The sequence below is a fragment of the Myotis daubentonii genome, chromosome 5, assembly GCF_963259705.1.
Source record: "Myotis daubentonii chromosome 5, mMyoDau2.1, whole genome shotgun sequence".
Taxonomy (NCBI): Eukaryota; Metazoa; Chordata; class Mammalia; order Chiroptera; family Vespertilionidae; genus Myotis; species Myotis daubentonii.
The window spans coordinates 81206166-81227660 of NC_081844.1; the positions used below are offsets into that span (position 1 = coordinate 81206166).

At 44.7% G+C, this 21495-nt stretch overlaps 1 protein-coding gene and 1 long non-coding RNA gene across 2 annotated transcripts in view; one reads left to right on the forward strand and one right to left on the reverse strand.

Moving 5' to 3' along the window:
• The window catches only part of ETF1 (eukaryotic translation termination factor 1), a 33919-nt gene extending 28689 nt beyond the window's left edge, over window positions 1-5230 (reverse strand). Inside the window, exons 1-2 of the mRNA XM_059698517.1 lie at window positions 5073-5230; window positions 4808-4911 (exon numbers count right to left, since the gene is read on the reverse strand). Of these exons, the coding sequence (XP_059554500.1) occupies window positions 4808-4893 (86 nt within the window). The 5' untranslated portion in view covers window positions 4894-4911; window positions 5073-5230. The remainder of the gene's footprint in view (window positions 1-4807; window positions 4912-5072) is intronic.
• LOC132235706 (uncharacterized) overlaps window positions 1-21495 on the forward strand; it is a 34246-nt gene that overhangs the window by 9555 nt on the left and 3196 nt on the right. The window lies entirely within an intron of this gene.

Consider the following 21495-nt stretch of genomic DNA (forward strand, 5'->3'; position numbering starts at 1 on the left):
GCCTGTGACACTTGAAGTGGACGGAGGAACACCACCACACTCTATCAAATATACTCTTATCTGCCCCTCTTCCTTTTACTACCTCTCAAATTCATTGCCTTGAGAACATTCCAAGTATTATTTAAGCTAATGTTCTTAATCAACAATTTTCACTTGAGGAAGGTATTCAAACACATTTAACTTATTCAAATTATATTAACAATTTGTATATATCTTATTGTCTATAAATTTTTACAAAACCTGTTCAATGAGCTCTCAAAATTACCTTTAATTAAACACAATGTAAGAAATTTTGTGGAGATTTAAAAAAATCATGTGGTATAAGAAATAAATTTGGTTCTAGCCGGTTTGGCTCAGTGGATAGAGCCTCAGCCTAGGGTCCAAAAGGTTCCAGGTTCGATTCTGGTCAACGGCATGTACCTTGGTTGCAGGCTTCTCCCTAGCCTGGGCCCTGATCCGGGCTCATGGAGGAGGAAAACAATCGAATTGTTTCTTACACATTAATGTTTCTGTCTTTCCCTCTCCCACTCTCTCTCTCTCTAAAAAAAAAAAAGGGAAAAATCCTCATGAGGATTAAAAAAAGAAAGAAATCAATTTGGTCTTAGAATTCCTTGATGGGATTGCTTCTGTTATTCATAAGGAATCCCTTTGGGGCACACCTGGGTTTATGCTAATTAAGTGACTTAGGGTAGGGCTCCCAGATAGCTTCAGAATGAGGTTGGTTATCAGAAAGACCAAATGAATTCAGGATTGGAACTTTCAGTTCCATACATGGACCTCAAGGAAGGGGAAAAGAAAGTGGCATGCTGCAGATTATGTTCTATAAAATTCCTGAACAAGATGTACTGAACTTTACATTCAGGTAGTGCACTCTAGGTCCCCAGGGGCATAAGTGCCCACACTCAGACCCTTCTGGACCTTGCTCTATGTACCTCCTCATCTGGCTGTACATCTGTATCCTTTGTATTATCCTCTGTAATAAACCAATAAACACAAATAAAGTGTTTCCCTGAGTTCTGTGGGCCACTGCAGCAAATTATTGAACCCCCCATTTATAGCCTGTGGATCAGAAATAGGACCAGGTTTTCAAGTAGGGTAGTCTTGTGGGACTGAGCCCTTTACCTTGTGGATCTGATCTTAATTTCAATGTCAGAAGTGAACTGAATTGTAGGACACTCGGCTGGTGATCACTAAGAATCGGAGTACTGCTTGGTGTGGGGAAACCCCCCACATATTTGCTTATCAGCATTATTGAGAATAGAGAATAGTCCCTCATCCAGCCTCCCCGGCCCCCGAATCATATTTGGGGGCAGGAAAGACAGCTATATACAGCCAGGTAATTTCTACTTCCTTCAAAGTCTAGGTATCTACAAGTTATTTTTAACTAAATAGTAAGCTTTAAAAATGCCCCCAAACCACTGATGACACCCAAATGAAGTTTACAAACTGCACTGATCTTCGAACATGGATTATCTGTTGGAGGGCTCATTATGTCTGAAATATTCAAGGTTCCCTGCTGAAGATAAATGAACAATATTTCTAACACATACAGACACAACTTAGTTCAAATTAACCTTGTCTATTCCTGTGTCACTTACACCATTGTCCTTGGATGGAATAAGCTCTGGTTATGATTTTACTACCTGAAAACTATAAAGCTTCCAATACTATTTCTTGCTGGTTCAGAAAACAAGGAAAAAACAGCAACCAAAATTTCCCACCTACCATTCACCTGCTTTAGTTTCTTACTCAGAGTATCTGCAACCACCTTCTATTCTCATGGCCCTAGTTCCAGTTTTGGCTTATGCACATATTTGTCCTCATTACACCAACTGTGGAGAATATACCAGGAGCAATCATAAATCAAGAAGAAACTACCACTAACTTTAAGTGTGACTTATGTCTCACCCAATTTAAATCAAGTTATACTGTAATACCCCTTTCAACTCAATTCTCTCAATCCACCACTATCTGGTGCTAATAACCACATAACCTGTTTTCTCCTGAAACCCAGATTGACCCCCCAAACACCAGCACACAGATTCATTTTTCCATTCAGTTTGTCCTTAAAAGTCCATTACATTTTCCCTTAAATATTTTAGTATTGGGTAAAGAAGAAAAAGCATTCTCACTGTACACTATGATAATCTGTCTGACTGTAATACAACTCAGCTATGAAAATACAATTTTGCTATTCCCAAAAAGAAATTGGTATGTACTGGAAAACCTCTGAGCCAGACAGAATAAACTTGTGACTCCTTTACTGATAGCTAGAGATGGCCAAGATTTTAAACTTTCATGGGCTCAACCAAATCCTGAATAAAATCTAAGTAGGCAAAGTAGGACATGATTATCAACTATGTCGTTTATTTATAGGAAGACTATTCCCCAGATATTTTAAACAGCTTATTCCCGTTTAAAACTCCAAACTAACTCCATCACGTGGAAGAAAAGTTGAGTGTAAGAACTTCATTTAAACTTTAATGGCCAGATAGCTCACTTGGTTACAGTGTTGTTATCTCAATGTGCCAGGGATGGGGATTCGATTCCTGATCAGGGCACACACAATAGAACAATGAATACATGAATGTGTGGGACAACAAGTCTATGTTCTTCTCTCTCTAAAATCAGTAAGAAAAAATTAAACTTTAATAAACCTTGCTAATCAAAGGAATAAAGCCTTTAAAAGTTTTAAAGGGGAGCTTAAAAGTTTCAAGTGGCTAGGAACAAATTTAAGAATAAGCTTCCTGCCGTAACCGGTTTGGCTCAGTGGATAGAGCATCGGCCTGCGGACTGAAAGGTCCCAGGTTCGATTCTGGTCAAAGGTTGCAGGCACATCCCCAGTGGGGGGTGTGCAGGAGGCAGCTGATCGATGTTTCTCTCTCATCGATGTTTCTGACTCTCTGTCCCTCTCCCTTCCTCTCTGTAAAAAAATCAATAAAATATATTAAAAAAAAAAAAAGCGTCCTGAAGCAGTAGAAAGGAATGCTGTTACTTATTAAGCTGAGTTATTCCGTCTATGTTACTTCACTTGGACATCAGGCAAATTATAGTTGTGAATTCATAATCTAGACTTCTTCAAAGAATAAAATGTATATAAACTCTAATGTGTGAACCCGCTTCCAAATTAAATAAGAGAACAAATCTACAGGTCAGAGACAATTTTAAACAACACTGCAACAACAGCAATTTATAAAAGATAGACTCAGTTGAGGAATTCAAGTAACACAACAAAATATCCTAATGAAACAAAAGAACCCGGCTAATTCCTGGTAGTGCATCACAATGCGTCATGACCCATATTAACCCCTCCTGTACAGTAAGTATTCTTACACATGGGGAAAAACTGTGTTCATTCTATCATGTGGCACAGAACTACCTGTGTTCAAATTCCTGTAAGATTATTAATTAAGTCTGAATATTCTATTAAGTCCAAAGAAAAACAAACTTAAAGAACAAAAAATAAGCTGCTACTTCAGTTCATATTAGCGTGAGCAAAAGCCCAAGTCACCAAAGTTTCAGAATCTTCATCCCAAGCAGAACTGCCACTGATTTATTAAGAACGAAAGACAATGGTAAAACCTGTCTTAACCTTGGGCCTTCCATGGAACCAAGCACACTTCAATAAAGAACTTAATCAATGTTATCATTGCAAATCTACCAATCAAGGACAAACCTGGGCTGGAAACCAAAATGTTCAATTCTTAAGCTGAAAACTTTCATAATGGCCTGGGGCTCGTCACTCTTCTAAGAATACTCAAACACACAAATAAGTAATGTCCCAAACACTTTCTTCCCCCGGCCCCCTACTTCCTATAAATAAAAAGTTTCCACGAGTGAGAAAGAAACAAAATCAAGTAACTAGGTGAAAAAATAGGAATACCTGACACAGCTTCCCCAAACGAGTAATTTAAAAACATTTTTTTAAATAGAACTAGTTTTAAACTAGTTTACCCTTCCCACAGTGGACTCACCTATCGTTTCTTATCAAAATTTACAAAAGGATACTCAAGCCCACCTAATTCAATTCTGAATTTACGCAAGCATCTGGCACCTCTATCCCCTGAAGTTCCAGAGAGGCCAAAAGGGACCCTGATGCTGCAATTCATATCAACAGCCCCGTGTTCTGCATTTTTAGATATAGATCGTCAACCAAAACCTCCCCCTACTCCCCCCTCCCCGTACACGTTGGCATTTGCAGTTTATAGACAGGTCCTGGAAGAGCTAAAACCAGGTAGCTCCGGAATAATTAGAGGATCTGGGGGAAGTCATCGTGGGAGAAACCAGGAGATGTCAGAGGTTGTCCCCGACCACCTCTCCCTTCTGCCCCATCCAAACTTCACCCAACCGAGTCCCAGAAGCTCGAGAAGGAGAGGCCATTTTAAAGAGGCCTGACTGAGGAACGTGAAGGGAGGAAATCAGGGAAGGTAGTTTGGAAAGGAAGGCCGAGCCCTTTCCCCCAACAGCACCCGAGTTGGGTGGCAGTACCTGGAGCCTGAAGAGGGAGGAGCTGGGTTCAAGGGCCTAGGAGGGGTACAAAAGTAGCAGGAGTCTGCCACGAGGGGGGTCGAGTGGGCCGAGCCCCAGGACCGGGCTCTTTACCCCCAGGCGGGGGAAGGACTCCTTCCCGGGCCAGTCGCATAGACCCTAGCGGCTAGGCTAGCCCCTGGGTCGGGGACAACTACCCAAAAGTCCAGAAGGCGGGAGTAGTGCCTGCTTCTCCTCATCCGGCCATGCGGCGCGGGGGCGGCCATCCTGAGGGGTCCGGGTACCAAGAGGGCACTTGGGGGCCGGACGCAGCGCTCACCCGCGGGCCGCCTCCAAGCTCTTAATCAGCTTCTTGATCTTCCAGATCTCCACGTTCCTATCCGCAGCAGTGGGGTCGTCCGCCATCTTCTCGCCTCCTCCTCCCTAGAGCGGCCCGGCGGGGCCCGGAGACATCAAGACCACAGAGTTAGCGCCGCCACTGGGCAGAGCGGCCCCCTTCCTTGCCACCCCCGAGAGGCCCTCCTCTTCCCGCCCCGCGCGACCCGCCGTGGGGGGTCGCTGGCCTCCCCCTCCCCCTGGCTCACCTAAGGGCCCAGTCCTGGGCGGCAGCGGCTGGTCCTCCCCGGCGGCGACTCCGCGGCGGCGGCTCTGACGTAGGACACCGGCTCCCTCTCTCCAGGCAGCTGCATGTGTTGCAATCCGCTCACATGGGGCCTGTGACATCACTTCCTCCGCCAAGGGCTGAGTGGAAGTCGGCGGACGGAAGGGCGGGGCCTGAGCGGAAAAGGGCACGCTCTGCGCGCGCCGCGACTTTCCATTGGCTCTCTGCGCCGCGGCCTACAATAAGCCTGCGGATTGGCCACAGCTGAGACCGCGCTGCCTTGTGAGGTCAGACCGCGGGGCGGGGAAGTACCGTCTTCCTTCCGTCCCGGTAAGCGGAGAGGAAGAAGCGGGCGGAATCCGGTGGCTCTCGCGAGGATTTACTCGGCGCCCCGCCAGGCTCGAATGGGGGTGTTTCTTAAAGGGCGAGGCACGTGGGTCGTCGTATTTCCGTCCCCCCCTTCTTGAATCGAATGGACTTCCGAGGGTAGGCGCTCGGGCCGGGACGCACGGTTTGAACTGCGCCTGAGAAGCCTCAGTGGGGCGCCCCGCGGCTCGACAGCTGACGAAGTGCTCCTGCCCGCGCGCCTCTCGGCTGGCTGGGCTGGTTTCAGACCCGGCCGGGGTGTCTGGATTAGGAAATACCCCCGGACCGGCACCCCGCCACCTGCAGGGGCAAAAGAGGCACGTTCCTTCTCGCCTGAGTGCTAGGATGTGTTCACTTGCGGGGGCGTGGCTGCCTGGGGTTTGAGACTTGAATATCTGAATTCATGAGTAGTTTGGTCTGATCTGTTCAGAGTGGAGGTGGGGAGAGTGTTGAAGCAAAATGGGTAGTTATGTCAGTTAGAACCTGATGTTTTCGAGTAAGAACTTTTAATTAGCTACTTTGTCTCGCTTCTCCTTAGTTGGGTTTATTCAAATATTTGGCCCCAAACTGTGCAAACTCGGCTTTCCTGAGGATCCCGAGGGAAACCAGATAACAGTGCCTGCCTTCGTGGAGCTTTCAGTTTAGTTGGGTTTATAAATAACCGTTTGTGCTTTTATACTTTATGTAGTCAATTAAAGAAGTACAAATAAGTACTTCAGACCCCCGTGAGAGTAATGAGAGAGGGTTCAACTTTGCCCTGAGACCCAAAGGATGAGTAGGAGTTTGTCAGGAGGGAGCCGAACACATTTGAGGAACTTCAGAAAAGCCGGTGTGCTGGAGCAGAGTCAGGAATAGGGAGAGTGGCTTGGGAAGGAGGCAAGGGACAGATCGTGTAAGGCCTGGAAAGCTAGATTTAAGAGGTTGGCCTCTCAAGAACAACGCACAGCCTAAGAAAGGGTTTAGAGATGGGGAGGTGACAAGAAGATATGGTTGTATTTTTAAGGAGGTGGATTTGCTTGCATTGGAAAGAGCAAAAGTTGGAAGCCTACAGGTCATTTTGGCTGCTGCAGTAATTCGTGTGAGAGATGATTGTACCTTAGAGTAGGGTGATGACAGTGCAAACAGAAGTGAATGATATGTGGGCTTCGCATGGATAGGACTGGATAACGGGTTGGATGTGGAGAAAGATACTGATATAATTACATATGCTGAGCTGGGAAAGATGAGCAGGTTTTGGAAGATGATTGAAAATTTCATCTTGGGCTTATTTGAGATTGCTGATGAGACGTGCAAGTGGTGATGTCAATAGGCAGTTGTATTTGTGTGGGCTTTGAGTCTTTTTTGCATGTTACTGTAACTCTGTCCACACCTTGAAGGTGGGAGCATTACCCCCATTTCACAGATTGGGAAACTGAGGCAAAGAAAGGTACAACTTGTTTTTGAGAATAGTCTAGATTCAGGCAGTTTAACTGTAGCCCCCAAGCTTACTTGCCCAGTTGATGCAAATTTACCATCTCCTCATTTAGTGTTGGAAATCAGTGTGTTAGAGGCAAAAGCTGGCATGGATCCCTAGTGGAAAAGATTTGGGAAGGATAGAACAGGGATGCTATTTCCTTCAGCAAAGACAAGCCTGTTTTTTTTTAATTTTTTTTTAATTTAAATTTTTTGTTGAAAGTATGGCATATGTCTCCTTTTTCCCCCATTGATCTCTTCCCGGCTGCTCCTGCCCTCCAGCATATGCCCTCACCTCCCTACTGTCAGTGTCCATTGGTTATGCTTATAGGCATGCATAACTTGTCCTTCGGTTAATCTCTTAATATCTCCACCCCCGCCCCCCCCCATCCTCCCCTGCCTTCCCTCAGAGGTTTAATGGCTTGTTCCAATGCTTCTGTGTCTCTGGATCTATTTTTGTTCATCATTTTATGTTGTTCATTACATTCCATAAATGGGTGAGATCATGTGATATTTATCTTTCTCAGACTGGTTTATTTCACTTAGCATAATGCTCTCCAGGTCCATCCATGCTGTTGCAAATGGTAAGAATTTCTGCTTTTTTACAGCAGCATAGTATTCCATTGTGTAGATGTACCACAGTTTTAATCCACTCACCATCTAATGGGCACTTAGGCTGCTTCCAAATCTTAGCCATTGTAATTGTGCTGCTATAAACATAGAGGTGCATATATTCTTTCTGATTGGTATTTCTGATTTCTTGGGATATAGTCCTAGAAGTGGGATTACTGGGTCAAATTGGAGTTCCATTTTTAATTTTTTGAGGAAAACTCCATACTGTTTTCCACAGTGGCTGCACCAGTCTGTATTCCCACCCGTAGCATACGAGGATTCCTTTTTCTCCACATCCTCGCCAGCACTTGTTGTGTGTTGATTTGTTGATGATAGCCATTCTGACAGGTGTGAGATGGTACCTCATTGTCGTTTTTGTGTTTTTTTTTTTAAATATATTTTTATTGCCCTAGCCAGTTTGGCTTAGTGGATAGAGCTTTGGCCTGCAGACTCAAGGGTCCCAGGTTCGATTCTGGCGAAGGGCACATGCCTGGGTTGCGGGCTCGATCCCCAATAGAGGGCGTGCAGGAGGCAGCCGATCAATGATTCTCTCTCATCATTGATGTTTCTATCTATCCCTCTCCCTTCCTCTCGAAAATCAATAAAAATATATTAAAAAAATATATATATTTATTGATTTCAGAGGGGTCGGGGGAGACATCAATGATGAGAGAGAATCATTGATCGGCTGCCTCCTGCACACCCCCTACTGGGTATCCAGCCCACAAGCCTGAGACCCTTCAGTCCCCACGCCAAACCTGTCCATTGAGCCAAACCAGCCAGAGCCCTCATTGTCGCTTTGATTTGCGTCTCTCGAAGGTTAGCAACTTTGAGCATTTTTTTCATATGTCTCTTGGCCTTCTGTATGTCCACTTTTGAAGTGTCTATTTAGGTCAGTGATGGCGAACCTATGACACGCGTGTCAGAAGTGACACGCGAACTCATTTGTTTGGTTGATTTTTCTTTGTTAAATGGCATTTAAATATATAAAATAAATATCAAAAATATAAGTCTTTGTTTTACTATGGTTTCAAATATCAAAAAATTTCTATATGTGACACGGCACCAGAGTTAAGTTAGGGTTTTTCAAAATGCTGACACGCCGAGCTCAAAAGGTTCGCCATCACTGATTTAGGTCTTTTGCCCATTTTTTTATTGGATTGTTTAGCTTCCTTTTAAGTTGTATAAGTTCCCTATAACTTTTGGAGATTAAACCCTTATTGTAACATTGGCAAAATATGTTCTTCCATGCAGTGGGCTCTCTTGTTTTGTTGCTGGTTTTTTTTGCTGTGCAGAAGCTTTTTATTTTGAAGTAGTCCCATTTGTTTATTTTCTCCTTAGTTTCCACTGTCCTAGGAGATGTATCGGTAAAGATATTGCTACGAGATATGTCTGATATTTTGCTTCCTCTGGGTTCTTCTAAGATTTTTATGGTTTCCTGTCTTATGTCCATTTTGAGTTGATTTCTGTGTATGATGTAAGTGGTGAAGAGAAGCCTTTTTAAATGGGACTATGACCATTCAGTGTCCAGGAGGAAACTCCTATGATATAAGGGTAATTTTTTAAATGCCATATGGCGAGAATAGAATATATAACCTCTCAAGGCACAGTCCTCTGAAAAATGAAGGATTTGTACTTGATGACTGCCGGGGTCGAACCCCAGCGGGTCCAGGGGTCCCCAAAGGTGTGGACGGAGTCGGCGAAGAAGGAATGATACGGAGACAGTGTTCAGTTGATCAGCAGCCTAGCCAGGATCTCTAGCCCGGATCTCCAGAGAGGTTCTGCTTCGGATCTCCAGCGAGGTTCTGTAGCCATGTTCCCTCGCTAGGTTCTCCAGCCAGGTTCTGTCCAGGCTCTCCAGTCAGGTTCAGTGTCCAGGTTCCAGTCAGGTTCTCCTGCCAATCTCTGTAGTCAGGTTCAGTCCAGGATCCCTTGCCATGTTCTCCCGCTAGGCTCTGTCTCTAGGCTCCGAGGCCAGTCCCGGTCCAGGATCCTCTGGCATGCTCTCGCCAGCGAAGTTCTTCTGTCTCTAGGCTCCGTGTAGGTTCTGTCTTCTGAATTCTGTCTCCTGAGTTCTGAGTCTTTCTGTCTTGTTACAACTGTATTTATACCAGTTGATTCAATCCTATCAATCTCTATTACAAAGGTTAGGGCGTTTCTTATCTCCATTCCAGGGAGAAAAGATTATGTAGTTTAAGCATGATTGTTCGTAGTTAAAGGGATTAATTACCCGCCTGGCACTTAGTTGAGGGGTTTTATTCCCTCCCTAACTTCAGGGGAAAATCCCTACCTGGGGATTCAACCTTTCTCGGAGAGGTGACTTTGGTTAAAACACAGCGCCAAGAAGGTGAGCAAACATATTAAGAAAAGTATGCCATATATGCCAGGTCCCTTGAAACAGCAAGGATGGACCGGCTCCCGGCAAATTCCCCCTTTTTTATTTTTTAAAAGCAAGCATTAAAAAGAAAAACCTGAAACGCTCTCTTGTATCCATTTTAAGAGTAGGATTGGCGCTTTCTGCTATTACCTGAGTCCTGATCTATCACCCCAGGGAGAGCTTGCCAATCCTGCACTTTCCCGGGGTGGAAAGGCTGCAGTGGGGTTAAGGATAAGGCTCCTTGGGCCTACCTTCTCCCATGCCTCTACATTTACCTTTCCGGCACCTTTCCTTCCTCAGAAAAGCATGGACGTATTTCTTGTATAAAATGTTCTGTCTGACTGGGAGTAACCTTAATTCCTCTGCTAATAAGCATATATGTTAAAAGATCAATACGGAGTCTTTTTTCTTTAGACTCAGTATGGCACATCTTCTTAATCTAAAGATCAATACAGAGTCTTCTTTCTTTGGACTCAGTATGGCACATCTTCTCAATCTAAGTTCTGTACTATCCACCTTCTTACCCTACTTATCCTCTATAGGGGGGTCTGTAGCACCCTGGTGGAGTCCTATCCGTCCCGAGTGTGGGGTTCTCAATGGGGGGGGGGCTTACCTAAGGGAATCCTGTTCCAGGGGTTCCCAAAGGTGTGGACGGAGTCGGCGAAGACTATCCACCCTCTTCCTATGGTGGAGTCCTATCCATCCCGAGAGTGGGGCTTACGTAGGGGTCCCTGTTCGGGCGCCAGATGCCGGGGTCCAACCCCAGCAGGTCCAGGGGTCCCCAAAGGTGTGGACGGAGTCGGCGAAGAAGGAATGACACAGAGACAGTGTTCAGTTGATCAGCAGCCTAGCCAGGATCTCCAGCCAAGTTCTGGTCTTGATCTCCAGAGAGGCTCTGCTTCGGATCTCCAGCCAGGTTCTGTGGCCAGGTACTCAAGTCAGGTTCAGTCACCAGGTTCTAGTCAGGTTCTCTTGCCAATTTCTGTAGTCAGGTTCAGTCCAGGATCTTTTGCCATGTTCTCTCGCTAGGCTCCGTCTCCAGGCTCTGAGGCCAGCCTCTGTCCAGGATCCCCTGCCATGCTCTCTCCAGCGAAGCTCCTCCGTCTCCAGAGAACGCTCCCTGTAGGTTCTGTGCCTAGGCTCTGTCTCTCTTGGTCCTGTCTTCTGAGTTCTGTGTCCTTAGTTCTGTGTTCTGAGTTCTGTGTGTTTCTGTCTTGTTACAACTGTATTTATACCAGTTGATTCAATCCTATCAATCTCTATTACAAAGGTTAGGGCGTTTCTTATCTCCATTCCAGGGAGAAAAGATTATGTAGTTTAAGCATGATTGTTCGTAGTTAAAGGGATTAATTACCCGCCTGGCACTTAGTTGAGGGATTTTATTCCCTCCCTAACTTCAGGGGAAAATCCCTACCTGGGGATTCAACCTTTCTCGGAGAGGTGACCTTGGTTAAAACACAGCGCCAAGAAGGTGAGCAAACATATTAAGAACAGTATGCCATATATGCCAGGTCCCTTGAAACAGCAAGGATGGACCGGCTCCCGGCAGATGACCTCAGAATTTCTTCCCTAGCTCTAATGTTAGGTAATAAACCTAAATACTGTTTTGGGTATAGATGACATTCCTATTCGGTGGGGGTGGGAAGAAAGGAGAGGGATGGATTATTTTGATGTTGAAAACAATCAATAGCAGCTTGAGAATACAGTGCTGTTAGGTACAGAGATATTTAATTGCTAATGTGAAGGCCAGTTTGAGTAGCCAAGATGAAAAAGACAGGGAAGGGATGGTTGTGGGAACTTCAAAAAAGCCAGTGTGCTGGAGCAAAGCCAGGAATGGGGAAAGTGGCTTGAGAAGGAGGCAGGAGGACAGATTGTATAAGGCCTTGAAAGCTGGATTTAAGAGGCTGAGGTTGGCCTCTTAAGAACAATGCACAGCTGAACAAAGGGTTTAGAGATGGGAGGTGACATGGTTCCCAAACTATCCCACCTCCAAGGTAGAGTCAAAGGCTATACCCTTTGGCTCTTCTGTAATTTGGTGGGGTTGTTAAGGAAAGACCTCTGGAACTACAGCTAAGTCACATCTTAAATCTCTCAGAATCTGAATTTTCTTATCTGTAAAATGGGAATGCTGCCTATTTTGTGGAACTATTGTTGGATAAATAACTTGTGTAGTGCCTAGTATCATTTACAGCAAGCATATGTCATCAATGAATGTTTTCTTTATAGTTTCTCCTAGTTTGTTCTGTCCTCTAGGACCTGTGCTACTTACCTCATCATTCTACTGCAGAAAATAAAGTTGAGAGAGCAGAGCAGAGGGAGCCAGTAAAATAGGTCTTTGGGATCTTTTGCCCTGCTTCAATGGCTGGTGTGTTAGAAATTTGGAATTTTTCAGAGTTGGAATTAAAATATTGGGTGTTTTTATACCCAAACTATATTAGTAAAATGAATAATAGTGATGTGTGGGTTTTCCCTGCCCCTGATCCATTAATCAAAGAATTTCATATAATATTTAAGAAAGAAAAAATGTTTCTGTGCCTAGAAAAAGAAATAATTTGAAAAATCTGAAGTGCTTACAATTTCACAAAGTAAATTACGATCACTAAAGGAATGGGCAGTCTGCCCTGAAGTTCCTGCTGTTCTTAAGCATATGAATGTGAGGAATGTAGTTCTTTTTTTAAAATTCTATTTTTTTTAAATTTTATTCTTTAAAAAAAAAAGTGGTTTTATTGATTTTAGAAAGAGGAAGGGGAGGGGGGAGAAACATCAAAGTGAAAGGGAAACATTGATTGGTTGCCTCACTTACACACCTGACTGGGGATCAGGCATGTGCGCAGTTGGTGTGGCTCAGTTGGTTGAGCATCATCCCCGTGCACTGAAAGGTTGCTGGTTTGCTTCCTGGTCAGGGAACATATGCCTGGGTTGTGGGCTCAGTCACTGGTGGAGGGCATGCAAGGAGGCAGCCGATAGATGTTTTGCTCTCACATGGATGTTTCTCCTCTCCCTCCTTTCTCCCTAAGAAATCAATGAAAAGTCTTTGGGAAAATTTTTGTGTAAGTTTTGTATAAAACACAGTTGCTTAACTTTGGAGGGCAATGTGTGTGAAAGTGATTTGAAATAGGCAAGTGTTAGTTAGCATTTACTCCCCTGTGGACACCCAGTGGTGAAATCTAACCCTTCAGTGGAATGGGAACTACAATTAAGGAATGACTGCAGTTTCCTCTCTCTATGATCAAACATCTTTTAGAATAATTAGCCGGGTGAGACTGAGCCAGGCCCTTGCAATATCTGGGGAGAAAGTTTTCAGTGGTGCCTTTTTGACTCTAGAGATAGGCACAGAATTCCTAGACAGATGCTAATCTTTTAGTTCAATTCCATAAATATTTATTGTGTACCATTCTTCTGCCTAGCACTGGAATGAAAATGCCGAAAAGGTTTAGAAGTAGTACAGTCCTTAAATTTACAGTCTTTTTTCAGAGGAAAAAAGGATGTAGGAAAGTTAAATAAATAGATGACAGTATAAAAGAAGTAGCTGTTTACAAGATTGAGGTAGAAATTAAGATGAGCCTGAAACACCTTGTTATATCAGTAAGAAAGGAAATTAACAAATAGATGAAGTATTTTTTTTACTGTACTTTTATTACCCTGATAGACTTTTTTTATTGAGGTATAACTTTAAAAATATATATATTAATTTCAGATGTACAACATAATGATTTGATATTTGTATATAGTGAAATGATCACAATAAGTCTAGTTAACATCAGTCATAATAGCTATAAAATTTTTTTCTTGTGATGAGAACTTTTCAGATCTACTCTCAGTAACTTTCAAATATGCAATACAGTATTATTAACTGCTGGAGGCCCGGTGCACGAAATTTGTGCATGGGGAGGGGCGTCCCTCAGCCCAGCCTGCACCCTCTCCAATCCGAAACTCCTTGGGGGATGTCCGACTGCCTCTCGCAATCCGGGACCACTAGCTCCTAACCGCTCGCCTGCCTGTCTGCCTGATTGCCCCTAAGCCCTCTGCCTGCCTGCGTGATCGCCCCTAACCACCTCTGTCTGCCTGCCTGATCGCCCCTAACCGCCTCTGCCTCGCCCTGCACCCGGGACCCAGGATTCCCTCCTCTAGCTGGTCGCAGGCACCCGGGACCTGGGCTCCCTTCCCTCTGGCTGGCCGCAGGCACCCAGGACCCGGGCCGCCTTCGCCCGGGCTGGCCGCAGCTGCAGGGGACCGTGGGTGGGTGGCTTTGCCTGGCTGCAGCTGCGGATGACCGGGACCCCAGGGCAGGTGGCTTGTCCCTCTTCCAGGCCGCAGGTGCAGGCACAGCCATTGGTTCCCCAGGACCACAGAGCAGGCGGCTTATTCCTCTCCCGGGCTGCAGCCCCAGCTGCTGGCGCCCGGGACCGCGGGGCATGCAGCTTGTCCCTCTCCTGGGAGCAGGCGCAGCTGCTGGCACCCGGGACCGCAGGGCGGGCTGCTTATCCTTCTTCCATGCTGCAGCCCCAGCCACTGGTGCCTGGGACTGCGGGGCAGGCGGCTTATCCCTCTCCCAGGCCACAGGCGCAGCCGCTGGCGCCCAGGACTGAGGGGCGGGCAGCTTGTCCCTCTCCTGGGTCACAGCCTGGCTGATCCCCATTCCTCTCCCCCCACCCCAGTGTTGAGTGTCTGAGCCGTTATGGCATGAGGGCGTGCTGACCATTTGCATATTAGCTCTTTATTATATAGGATAGGTTATTATGCTGTACATTACATCCCGAGGACTTCAGTTTATAACTAAGCTTGTACCTTTTGACCCCCTTCACTTATTTTGCCACCCCCACTCCCCATCCTCCCCCCCCCCCCACCCACTTCTGGCAACCAAGTCTCTGAATCAATGAGCTTTATTTTTTTATTTTTTAAAATTGCACATGAGTGAGATAGTAAGGTATTTATCTTTCTCTGTCTGATTTATTTCACTTAGCATTATGCCCTCAAAAGTCCATCCATGTTATCATGGATGGCAAGATTTCATTCTTTTTTATGGCTGAATAGTATTCCATTAGTATGTGTGTGTATCACATTTTCTTTATCCAAGCATTCATCCATGGGTACTTCAGTTGTTTCCATATCTGGGCTCTTGTAAATAATGCTGCAATGAACATTCACACCAATAGTGCTAAAGTTCCATTTTCTCCACATTCATTTTTTTAAAAAATGTATTTCTTTATTGATTTCAGAGAGAAAGGGGGGGGGGAGAAGCATCAATGATAAGAATCATTGATCGGCTGCCTCCAGCAGGTCCCCCACTGGGGATCGAGCTCGCAACCCAGGCACGTGTCCTTGACTAAAATCGAACCTGGGACCCTTCAGTCCTCAGGCCAACGCTCTATCCACTGAGGCAAACCAGCTAGGGCTTTCTCTACATTCTTGGCAGCACTTGTTATTTCTTGTCTTTTTATAATGGCCATTCTAGCCAGTGTGAGGTAATATCCCATTGTGGTTTTTTGTTTTTTTTTTAAATATATTTTATTGATTTTTTTTTTTTTACAGAGAGGAAGGGAGAGGGACAGAGAGTTAGAAACATCGATGAGAGAGAAACATCGATCAGGTGCCTCCTGCACACCCCCCACTGGGGATATGCCCGCAACCAAGGTACATGCCCTTGACCGGAATCGAACCCGGGACCCTTTAGTCCCTAGGCGGACGCTCTATCCACTGAGCCAAACCGGTCAGGGCTCCCATTGTGGTTTTGCTTTGCATTTCCCTTACAATAGCTATTATGAGCACCTTTTCATGTACCTGTTGACTAATCTGTATGTCTTCTTTGGAAAAATGTCTATTCATATCCTCTGCCCATTTTTTTTTTTTTATTAGATTGTTTGTTTATTGAGTTGTATGAGTTCTTTATATATTTTGGATATTAACCCCATCAGATATATGATTTGCAAATGTTTTCTTCCATTTCATAGGTTGCCTTTTTATTTTGTTGATTTCCTTTCCTATGCAGCTTTTTAGTTTGAGGTAATCCCATTTGTTTATTTTTGCTTTTGTTGCCTTTGCTTTAGATGTCAAATCCAGAAAATTTATTGCCAAGACTAGCTCATTCTAAAGACAAGTATATAAAGAAGCCTTCCCCATATGAACTGTACCTTAGGATAACTATGTACTTATGAGGGGACTTTTTTCACTATAAATTTCAACTAAAAAATGAAGAAATGATAGACTACTGTACCTTTAAAAAAAATCAATTTTTATTGATTTTAGCAAGGGAGAGGAAGATATAGAAACATCGATGAGAGAGAAACATCCATAGGCTCCCTCCTGCATGCCCCCTACTGGGCATTGAGCCGGCAACCCGGGCATGTGCCCTGACTGGTAATCGAACCAGTGACCTCTTGGTGCATGGGTTGACATTCAACCACAGCCACAGCAGCCAGGCTATACTAGTATACCTTTTTATTTTTTTTTTAAATACTAGGGGCCCGGTGCACGAAATTCGTGCACTGGGTGTGTGTGTGTGTGGGGGGAGTGTCCCTCAGCCCAGCCTGCCCCCTCTCACATACTGGGAGCCCTCAGGCGTTGACCCCCATCACCCTCCAATCGCAGGATTGGCCCCTTGCCCAGGCCTGACGCCTCTGCCAGAGGTGTCAGGCTTGGACAGGGGACCCCCATCTCCCCCCGATCACTGGCTCTGGCCCCCGCTCAGGCCTGAGGCCTTTGGCCCAGGAATCATGCATGGGCAGGGGACCCCATCTCCCTCTGATCGCTGGCTCCACCCCCCGCCCAAGCCGATCACCAATCACCGGATCGGCCCCTTGACCATGCCTGAGGCCTCTGGCAGAGGTGTCAGGCCTGGGCAGGGGACCCCCAGCTCCCCGCGGTTGCAGGCTCCACCCCTGCCCACGCCTAACGCCTCTGGCTGAGGCGTCCGGCCCGGGCAGCAGGGACCTGCAGCTGCAGCGGCCCCGCGATCGTGGGCTCCGCTTTAGGCCCAGGCAAGGGACCCCTAGCTCCCGGGACTGCCAGCTTCGACCGTGCCCAGCTCCCATCGCTGGCTCCACCCCTGCTTCCTGCTATCACTGGCCAGGGCGGAAAAGGCACCTGATTCTCTGATCATGGCTGGGGGGCAGGGCAAAGGCGGCCCCAGGGCCGCCTTTGCCCTGCCCCCTAGCTCTTAGCTCCCCCCTGGGTTTCCGATCACTGTCAGTGGCAGGGGGCTTCTTCCTGCTTTCCCTTTCGCCTCCCTGCATTGTGCCTACATATGCAAATTAACCGCCATCTTGTTAGCAGTTAACTGCCAATCATAGTTGGCAGTTAATTTGCATATAGCCCTGATTAGCCAATGAAAAGGGTATCGTCGTACGCCAATTACCATTTTTCTCTTTTATTAGTGTAGATTAGATAGGATACTTGTATTGATTTCAGAAAGGAAAGGAGAGGGAGAGAGAGAGAGAAACATCCATGATGAGAGAGAATCACTGATTGGCTGCCTCCTGCACGTCCCACGCTGGGGATTGAGCCCACAACCTGGGCATGTGCCCTGACCAGGAATCAAACCAGCGACCTGGTTCATAGGTCAGCGCTCAACCACTGAGCCATGCTGGCCAGGCCCTTTTCAAAATATGTATTTATTTATTTCAGAGAGGAAGGGAGAGGGAAATAGAAACATCAGTGATGAGAGAGAATCATTGATTGGCTGTTTTCGACACACCGATCAAGCCTGCAACCCGGGCATGTGCACCAACAGGGAATTGGACCGTGACCTGGTTCATAGATCGACGCTCAACCACTGATCCACATGGGCTGGGCTAGGCTAGTATACCTTCAATGAAGTTGGAGATCTAGGTAATGATCTGCTAACATCATAACAGAGCCAACCAGAATTACATACCTGCTGATACAGGCCACCTGTTCTTGTAAAACAGAACTTGAGCCCTGTCTGGTGTGTCCAGTGGTTGCAGGGGTCCTCAAACTACGGACCACGGGCCACGTGCGGCCCGCCAAAAACATTTATCCGGCCCACTGGGTGTTTCTGTCACCGTTGTGTGCATAGGAATTTGTTCATAGTTTTTTTTTTAAACTATAGTCCGGCCCTCCAGCGGTCTGAGGGACCGTGAACTGGCCTCATGTTTAAAAAGTTTGAGGACCCCTGGAGAGCGTCAGCCTGAGGACTGAAGGGTCTCAGGTTTGATTCCCAGTCAAGGGCACATACCTGGGTTGGGGTTGCAGGTTCAGTCTCTAACCCTGGTTGGGATGTGTGCGGAGACAACTAATCAGTGTGTCTCTCACATTGATGTTTTTCTTTCTCGTTCCCCACCCACCCCTTCCTCTCTCTCTAAAATAATCAATGGGAAAAATATCCTCAGGTGAGGATTAACAACAAAAAGAACAAAACATCTGAACTTGAATCAGATCAAACGGATGGAAGAACATGTTAAATGACATTTACAGGAGTGTAGTCTGTGCAATATAGAATGTAGGAACTTATGGACCCAGTGGCCCATTTTCTTCAACAAATAAATTGCAAAGCTGGGGAAATGAGGCGAGGAAACCTATACTTTGAGAGACTTAGGGGACATATCAACCAGTACAGGGTACGGCCTTTATTTGGTTCCTGAGTCTTTAACAGTTGAAAAAGTTATGAAACAATTTGTAAAATTTGAACATTCAAGTGTTTGCTATTAAGGAGTTATTACATTTTTTTTAGATGTGATCAATCTATATTTTATAGAAAAATCCTTTTAGAAGTACCTAATGAAATGTTAGGGTAAAATTATGATTTCTGTAATTTGCTTCAAAATAATCCAAGGGAAGGCGGGGAAAATAAGACCTACAAGAAGTTGCTGAATTGAACATTAAAAATTTGAAAAATACAAGTGTAAGAATTTGAGTGAAACAGCCAGTGTGGACTGAGGGAGGAAGGCTTCATGGAAAAGGGTAGACCAAGAATTCTTAAGAAATGCAAAAGCAAGATTGAGGAGATGGCAAGGGGATGGGGACCAGGAGGGTATGACTTGAATTTAAGTCAGACCAGTAAGGTAGATAGATTTCCCTTTTAGGCAATCTATGGTTTTTAACGTGTTTTTTGTTTTGTCATAGATTCCTTCAAGAAATCAGTGGTCCATTTTCCCAGAAAAAATAATATTGACCATTTTACATTTTATAGTTAGTGGTTTATGGGCCTCCTGAAGTCACTCATGTAGACTGCCTATCCCTCATCCCCTTTGCCTTAAGTCTCCACATTCTGGGTTAAGTGCTACAAGAACCTGTGATTTAGGTGGAACATTTTATTTCCTTGTTTCCTGATCTCACTCAGACCAAAGTTGAAGCTTGTAATTATTAAAGGCTGGTTTGGCTGCAGCATTCTTTTTAGTGTAGATATCTTTGCTTCCTGACTTGCTCCTGCAAGTGGATTTGATGATGCACTGTATATGGCTTAACCATGTGGAATTGCTGATATTTAGTTGTTTTTGACTTATTGAAATGGCTGTTTCAGTGGTTTTCTGTATAATTGCTAAATTATCTCTTTCATGCTGTTCACAGGTTCACAGGTTGAGTAATGTAGGTCACCCTGTAACACCTCTCTCTAGGGCTTTCACTTACTTTTTTAATATAAATTGATTTCAGAGAGGAAGGGAGAGGGAAAGATAGAAACATCAATGAGGAGAATCATTGATCAGCTGCCTCCTGCACGCCCCCTACTGGGGATTGAGCCCACAACTTGGGCATGTGCCCTTGACCAGGAATCGAACCCAGGACCCTTCAGTCCACAGGCCAACGCTCTATCCACTGAGCCAAACCAGCTAGGGCACCTTTCACTTATTTCGTTGTTCTGGTATTAGAGGGCAAGAAAGGAAGGTACATTGCCCTTACAAAGCAGCCTTAGGACTGGAGAATGCAGTTGCAGTGGTATCTGAAATACTGAAGGGTCTTTACTTGCAGCAGTTTATTTCCAAAATTTGAGTTGTCTCTTAATTCCCAATCTTGTCATGTGCCATCTGTAAGAACTTGCTTTTGTCTTTATTGCTCCTTCCTTGTTGCTATAGATAGAATCTCTAGTATAAGTGTTAAAATTAAGCCACTCTCACATATTACTTATTAAAGGATTCTTTGTAATGAAGAAGTGTGGAGCAAAGCATAGAACTGACATCTTATTTTCCCTGGTAACTCATGCATTGATAAAGACACATGCCTAGCCTTGGCTGGGTGGCTCATTTGATCATCCCTTGCACCAAAAGGTTGCAGGTTTGTTTCCAATCAGGGCACATACCTAGATTGCGGGTTCAGTCCCGTCAGGGCAAGTATGGAGGCAACCAATTGATGTTTCTTCTTTCATATTAATATTTCTTTGTCCCTCTCTCTCTTAATAAAAAAAGGCACAACACCTATGTGGTATTCCTACTAATGTATACTGACTCTGAATGCAAGGCAATTATGTGAATCCAAACAAAGGGCCATCTGCAAAACAAATGGCCTGTAACCTTCAAAAATGTCAATGTAAAATAAAAAGGCAAAGGAGCTATTCTTAGATAAAAGAAAACATAACTAAATCCCATGTGTGCTCTTTGATTTAACCTTATATGAAAAATGTTAGAGGATAGTATTGAGACAATTAGGGAAATAAAAATATGGGTTACATATTAGGTAATAGTATTATATCAGTGTCAAGTTTCCTGATGTTAATAGGTGTGGGGAGAAGCTTCTGTTTTTATGTGTGCTGAAATATTTTGGTTGAAGTGTCATGTTCAGAAAACAAACAGAAAAAGCACGCACAAGATCATGTGAGCCCTGGCCAGATAGTTCAGTTGATTAGAGCATCATCTTGATACTCCAAGGTTGTAGGTTCGGTCCCTGGTCAGGGCACATACAAGAATCAAGGAATGCATAAATAAGTGAAATAAATCAGTTTCTCTAAAAACTCAATAAGTAAAAAAAATTTAAATAAGTTAAAAAAAAAAGTTGAGGAAAAAGTTCATTTTACCTGGGCAAATCTATAATAATAAAAGCGTAATATGCTAATTAGATGGGATGTCCTTCCGATGAAGCCGGGGCTTCGAGGGAAGCCCAGGTCCTGGGTGCCAGAGGGACGCTGGTTCTGGCAGCCAGCGGAAGGAAGGCCTACTCTTGCATGAATTTCGTGCATTGGGCCTCTAGTAGTAACGTAAGTTCCTTCAAGATCACATAGAATAAGTCTGCAACAAAACTGGACTCTTCATCTAGGAAGTAAGAAAGGTTGCAAATTTATTCTGCTCACTCCTTTTACCTTACCCCCCATTCCCTTCCTGGCCCAGGAAAACTTCAGGCCTATCAACTTCTCCTTGGCTTTTTCTGATTAAAATTTATCTTTTGCCAATTAAGTTTTAGATTCTGGATTTGGTATAAATTGCCTTTAGTATTCTTGACAGATGATTAAGACATAAACTTAAAAAACAAAGGGACCTTAATCCACCCCGTTTTGGACAATGGGAGAGATCCACTAATTTGACAGAAGATTTGACTGCTTTTGTGTCAGCATTGTTCTAGGTGTTGGGAAATAGCAGTGAGCAAAAGTTTCTGACCTGTGGAGCTTGTGTGGTAACTGTCAGTCCTGGGATTTAACAAAATAGACTGGGTAGCT